Genomic DNA, 6,542 nt, shown 5'->3' with positions numbered 1-6,542 from the left:
TGCACCAGGGCTTTTATTTAGTGTTACTTTACTTAAATACAGTTTTGCGGTACTTGTATTTCAGTCTTTCCATTTTTACTTCTACAAATCAAACATTTAGTTTTATATCTTTTCCCCCAACCTCCCATCTTCTTCCCTGTTGGTCAGATCTTCAACAACGAGCTGTTTGGGGCTGTGGCTGAGGAGAAGGAGGTGAAGGGGATCGTCTCCAAGCTGATGGAGGCTCGACACAGCAAGAGCATGGACTCCTACCAGCTGCTGGCCCAGTTTTGCAGCAAGGAGAGCGTCACCAAGTTCATATTGCCACTGAAGGAGGTGAGTTTAATTTTATGTGACAGTTTTAGAAAGACATGCTAAATCATACAAGAATCTAGATGTATTCAAACCCAAATAATAGTACAACGGGCATTTAAAAAGCCTTCGGTAGAATGATCACATTTCTTAGCGATGATGATGACAACAGGTTTTACAGGTCTTTCTTGCAGTTACTGCCTACGGCCATGTGAGGGAGCACCTCCTCTACTCTGTCACTGCTGTCTTTTTCTGTTGTGGAAAAAATAAACTCCATGTTGTTTAGTTAAAATGTATGCTATCCAAAAAAAACATAAATAATAATAATGACATAAATAAACAATATTGTTAATGACCATAAATAAGTAAAATGCAGTGTAAAAATGATCCTTGAATAAGTTGGTAACTACGAACTATGTGTTGCCAGCTAGCTTGACTAACTGAGAACACTGGTAGCTAAACACACTGAGCTAAAGTTAGTTTTCAAAACTAAACTAACTAAACCGTCCAGTGAATGTTAATCGTCCATACAGTATGTACTGCTTACTGCTATAGAATCACTGTATAAACCTTGTAACAGCTCTGATAGCTTAAGGATTTGTAAACTCTGCAAGCTAACCCTAACAAAGGTGGCTAGCTAATGCTACTTAGAGGTTCACAGACACTTTACTTATGTCTTCATTTTCAAATGCATCTCTTTTGTCTTCACCAAGGACAACACATTTTTAAGTACAGTGTTTCAATTTCATTTTAACTTTGAATGTTTACAACATAATTTTCTTGAATCAGTTTTTCTTTGAGTAGTCGACAGTAGCTAACATCACTAATTACATGTAGTTAACAGATATGTTGTTGTGTAACACTTGACAGTTTTCCTCATTCTCATGCTAATTTGTCTTTGTTCTTTCAGATCCTGGAGACCTCATCCAGTCTGAAGGTGTGCATCCGGGTGGGTGCTGTGCTGCGGCGACTGGTCCTGGGTCTGCTCGACAACGGGGGCATGACCTCCCAGGATATCTTACTGCTGTGCCACGGCCTGGTCAGCCAGAGCCTGCCGCTGCTCACCAAAAGAGACCGGTACACACACACACACACACACACACAAGCTGACATTAATGTACCGTATATCACACTGATGTTTATTTCTACCGTGTATGACACTGTATCTATGTGTGTTTAAAGAGAGAAAGCCTCCGCTAAGCCTCCCCCAGACCCCAGACTGCCCCCTCCCAGCTGCCTGCTCCTGCCTCCAACTCCAAAGAGAGGGGGTCTGAAAGCTCCGGTCAGCAGCCGAACCAACATGCACATCCTGGTGGACGCTGGCCTCAAGGTGCACATTGAAACACTACTCGAGCAATAATCCGATATGTTTAATTATCAGTTACATGCATTTTCTGCATTGAGGTGTCTTATCCTTTCCTCTCATTAAAATAGATATTGCACATTTCCTAGAGAAGTCAGGAATGCCTTGTTGTAACAGATTTGTGTGTGTTACAGTGTTTCTGAAGTGATCTGTTTATTTTCTCAGCTGCTCCACCTGAGTCTAAAGAAATCCAAAGTGACGTCGTCTGAGGCTTCGGCCCTGGAGATGCTGGATCCTTTCATACCGCTGCTGCTCGACTGCCTCAACTCCATGCACGTTAAGGTACTTTATGTATACATGGGTACTTTTTATCCCCCAACTTTGAGCATCGGTCAATCAAATCCATTCTGATCTCTCAAATAAATAAAATGGAGATTAAAACTTGTACTCCTCCCTCCCAGGTGATCACAGAGGCTCTGGTGGCGTTCACCTGGCTGCTGAAGTTCCCTCTGCCAGCGGTGGCGCAGAACGCCGACCAGCTGACCAAGCAGCTCTTTGTCCTGCTCAAGGATTACTCCAAGGCCGGAGCCGCCCGCGGGGAGAACTACAACCTGGTCCAGAACTGCTTCAAGGTACCACAAACAATAAATATACATATATGCACACACCTGAAGATAAAGGATGATACCATGTGTCAGTTAATAGTTTAGTTAGTTAGGAATTTTCCTTTAGTCTTGTAGTTAAAACACAACAAAGGTGCTGCAGACAGGAAGTGTTTTTTTGGAACACTGAGACTTTTAAAGGTTAATTTTATCTGTTATTTTTTAAGATTATTATCTCATCATTATGGTTGATGTTCATTGTGTGTCTCTGTCTCTCAGGCCATCACCATACTGGTAAAGAATGTGAAAAGCAACAACATCTCAGAGACACAACTGCAGGTGCTGCTGGGATACGCAGAGGAGGACATCTACGACCAGTCCCGCCAGGCCACCGCCTTCGGCCTGCTAAAGGTAACCAGTCAGATGTTGGCTGTTTGTGGTGCAGTGCAGGACAAATCCAAAGCTTTGTGGCAAATTCTTTCAAGGAAAAAACAAACAAACTGCCCCCTTGAGCTACAGTATGTGTTTACATGCATATCTGTCTCCTCCAGGCAATTCTGTCCAGGAAGCTCATTGTTCCAGAGATGGAGGAGGTGTTGAAAAAAGTGGCCAAGCTGTCTGTCACCGGCAGCAACGCTATGATCAGAATCCACTGCCGACAGGTACTCACCCATACAGAAAGCCGGGCCGCATTTTCCCTCTCTGCTGTACACTGACTGACACAGAAAATGTTTAAATCTTGTGCTCAGCCAGTGTTGATGCTTTGTGTTTTGCAGATCTATCTCAAATACCTGCTGGACTACCCACTGGGGAGGAAGCTGAGAGAGCACCTGGACTTCGTGGTGTCCCAGCTGCACTACGAGCACGACACAGGCAGGGAGTCCGTGCTGGAGATGCTGGCCTACATCTTCCAGACGTTCCCTCAGGTGAGCAGATTTCTCACAACTTCACCAATGCTAGTTGTTGTCTTTGCATGCATTATCATGGGCCCTCAGGATAGTCACACATTGTTTTTCCGCTCAGAACCTACTGTTGCAGCACAGCGGCCTGTTCTTCGCCCCGCTGGCCCTGGTTGTGGTCAACGATGACTCAGCACGCTGTAAGAAGATGGCCGCCATGGCCATCAAGACCCTGCTGACCCAGCTGGACCTGAACCACCAGAACACCCTATTCTCCCTCGTCAACACCTGGCTGAATGCAGAAAAGGTGCACATACACTCACACACTTTTCACACAATTCTGATCAGTTGGTTTTTTTTTTGCTAGTATTTTGTTATTTTTTGTTTCATCTGTGTGTGGTTGTACAGTACTGGTGACTTTGGTATGTTTTCATTTTTGTTCTTCTTTCCCCTCTGCCCTTCCAGGCCACCCTGCAGCGTCTCGGGGCTCAGATCTGTGGTCTGTTCGTGGAGGTGGAGGATGAGAAGTTCGCCCGCCGCCTGGACGATCTGCTGCCTCTGCTGGAGAAAGAGATAAACCCAGACAACTATGAAGATGTGGGGAGACACATTTGCACCATTTCTGGCCACACGATTGAAACCTCAGGAAAAGAAAGCATCTTAACCTCTGCCTTTTCTTTCAGATCGAGAAGGAGCAGGATGAAAAAGAAGCGGACAGGCTGTTGTTCAGTTTCCTGACTCTCATCACCAAATTGAGCAAACACTGCGGCCTGCTGGAGCTCCACAAGCCTCACAACACACTCTATAATATCTGGGGTAAATGGCTGACACACACTGCCTCTCTATCACTTACACACACACACACATTCCACACACACACTCACTGAATTTATTCCTTTACATGTGCTCCTGCAGGTCACATTGAAGCCCACCTGCGGTACCCTCACTGCTGGGTGTGGCTGACCGCCTCGCAGCTTTTTGGTCAGCTGTTTGCAGCCCATCAGGCGGAGCAGCTGGTCGCTGTTTGGAGAGGAGAAGGAGAACGAGGAGACGGTTCACCACAGTCAACGGCCACAGACTTCATCACCAACAACCTGGACAAGAAGGTGAGGCCAGAGACAACTCGTTTTTTTGCTGCAGCGTCATTTCTCCATCTTGTTCTGACTGAATTTTCTTTTTTTGGCCTTCTTTATGACATTCAGATGAGAGAACTGGCGTTATCTTTCTGCCATCAGCTACAATCAAAGTTCCTCGACACGGCATCAGGAGAGCAGGTGCCCATACTTACTAACACATTTCAGTCTAAGCCAAACTTAAACCAAACATGAGATTTATTGACAGGCATATCTCGCTCCGCCCGCAGGTGATCAAGAACCTGCTGTTCGTCGGCAAGGTGATCTACCTCATTTCCCCAGAGTCTGATGTCCCTTCCCCTGAAGAGGAAGTGAAAGAGGAGGAGGAGCAGAGGGAGAACGGAGATGAAGAGGACGAAAACGGAGAGGAGAAGGAAGAGAAAGAAAAGGAAGAGGAGGAAGAGGAAGAAGACAAGGATGATCGGCCTCCTTCCCTGCTGTGGTTGATGAAGAAGCTGTCGCTGATGGCCAAGAGAGAGGCAGCTTACACCCCCAAAGTTCCCCTGAAGGTACACATAGAAACTAGGAGTCATATGTCCACTTCTCTGGTTGACTACCAGCAACCAGCAGTCCAGCAGTATCTTATCCAGACACTCTCTTCACTGACTGTGAACAAAAGAGCATGACCTCTTAACGTCTAATCTCAAGGCAGGGTGCCAAAAATGTATTCATCACAGAACAGAGTTAGTGACTAACTGGTGAATGTTGTGGAGCAATTAGCAGCTAAAGAACCCTCAGGAGGTGGTAGAGACTGAAACAGAGCTGTAAGGAGTCGAAATATTGACTTGAATGAATGCTAATGGTGCACCGTATCTGCTGTATGTGTAAATTGACAACTGTTTGCTAACAAGCAAAGCAAGAGTGAGCATATGTCAGTGTTCACAACAAAAACTCCATTTAGGGTTAAAGAATAACGTAAGACCAAGCTGAAAGCGTCGATACTGGCTTCTTTTGTCAAAACTCACATTTCTAAGTCAGTTAGAAAATATATTTTTTGTTTTCTTCACCTCCACAGAGAACATGTGTGTTTAAGTTCCTGGGAGCGATAGCCATGGACCTGGGGAAGGAACGACTCGGCCCCTATCTGACCACTATCATCATCCCTCTGTACAGGGAGCTGGACAGCACCTATGCAGACCAAGGTAACTGCTCTTAACCTAACTCGTGGGGGGAAAAAAAACCCTGAGACTTCCTACAAAAATGTATATTGATTCCACTGAGCCCCGCCCTTTGTCTATATTCAGATCCCACACTGAAGAATCTGGCCCAGGAGCTGATCGAGCTGCTGAAGAGACAAGTGGGTCTGGAGAAATTCTCTCTGGCCTTCTCTGCTGTACAGAAGGAGTTTTCCCAGAGGCGAACGGCCCGCAAACGACACAGAGCTATGCAGGTATGATGGATAGCAAACCGCATACACAAACAAGAGCAACTTATTCCGACCATTCAATTTACGTTTGTCTGTTTTCCCAGGCGGTGGCTCACCCGGACATCGCAGCCAAGAAGAAACTCAAGAAGCACAAGAACAAAATTGAAGCCAAGAAGAGGAAGATCGAGTTCCTCCGGCCCGGTTATAAGGCCAAGAAGCACCGGAGCCATGCGCTTAAAGACCTGGCCATGGTGCAGTGAGCCACGTGGGTGGCTACATCTGTTTATTAGGACGCTAGGTGGGAATGAAAGCTGGCCAGTTGCCCCATGGAAGTGGATGGGTTGGATTTCGTGGGCAGGTACTAGTTGGCTGCAGAAGTCACACTTCATGATGTTACATAATGACTTTTACTATTTACTTATAACTATTTTGTCAACTGACAAAACAAATATCATGATGGGCAAGGAGAGAGTTTCTTCCTGGTGTATGAGCTGATCTGTCTCTTCTGTTTGGCATCTAACATCCTTGTGTGTGTAAAAGGAATTAGAAATGAGAATCATGTAACAGGCTGATTCTCAGCAGGATGTCTCTGTATCGCTAACAACATCATCATAAGAATTGAAGATCAAAGTTGAACTGTTTATTTTCCTGCTGTGAACAAAGTGTGGAATTGTCTTCAGATTTATATCCCGTGCAGTTAAATGTACGTTTTTTTTGTAATTAAAAAAGATCTGACATTTTTACAACTCATCCATCTTCTGGTATCATAATTTGAAAATCAAACAGCCTTAACACAAACTGGTACAATCACTGATAGCAATCTTTACTGAGAATAAATTTCACTGTACAAGCAGATATAAATATGGAACCACAGAACTTTGAGCATACAGTTAGTGTTCAGTAACTAAATGACTAATATGCCAAAGCTGTACTCAAGGATTTCAATGG

At 44.9% G+C, this 6,542-nt stretch overlaps 2 protein-coding genes across 2 annotated transcripts in view; both read left to right on the top strand.

Annotated features, from left to right (window-relative positions):
- utp20 (UTP20 small subunit processome component) overlaps positions 1 to 6,344 on the top strand; it is a 21,171-nt gene extending 14,827 nt beyond the window's left edge. The window contains 17 exon segments of the mRNA XM_035675888.1: positions 148 to 315; positions 1,202 to 1,368; positions 1,474 to 1,621; positions 1,820 to 1,936; positions 2,056 to 2,226; positions 2,476 to 2,607; positions 2,748 to 2,858; positions 2,973 to 3,122; positions 3,220 to 3,402; positions 3,561 to 3,692; positions 3,779 to 3,911; positions 4,011 to 4,201; positions 4,298 to 4,369; positions 4,459 to 4,737; positions 5,244 to 5,370; positions 5,473 to 5,618; positions 5,699 to 6,344. Of these exon segments, the coding sequence (XP_035531781.1) occupies positions 148 to 315; positions 1,202 to 1,368; positions 1,474 to 1,621; positions 1,820 to 1,936; positions 2,056 to 2,226; positions 2,476 to 2,607; positions 2,748 to 2,858; positions 2,973 to 3,122; positions 3,220 to 3,402; positions 3,561 to 3,692; positions 3,779 to 3,911; positions 4,011 to 4,201; positions 4,298 to 4,369; positions 4,459 to 4,737; positions 5,244 to 5,370; positions 5,473 to 5,618; positions 5,699 to 5,854 (2,583 nt within the window). The 3' untranslated portion in view covers positions 5,855 to 6,344.
- LOC118338552 (sodium-coupled monocarboxylate transporter 1-like) overlaps positions 1 to 6,542 on the top strand; it is a 60,860-nt gene that overhangs the window by 19,728 nt on the left and 34,590 nt on the right. The window lies entirely within an intron of this gene.

This window comes from Morone saxatilis, unplaced genomic scaffold (genome assembly GCF_004916995.1).
Source record: "Morone saxatilis isolate NCDOM2014 unplaced genomic scaffold, NCSU_SB_2.0 Contig10, whole genome shotgun sequence".
NCBI classification, from domain to species: domain Eukaryota; kingdom Metazoa; phylum Chordata; class Actinopteri; family Moronidae; genus Morone; species Morone saxatilis.
Note: the sequence above shows the minus strand (reverse complement) of the source record. Positions and strands in the feature narration are given on the sequence as shown.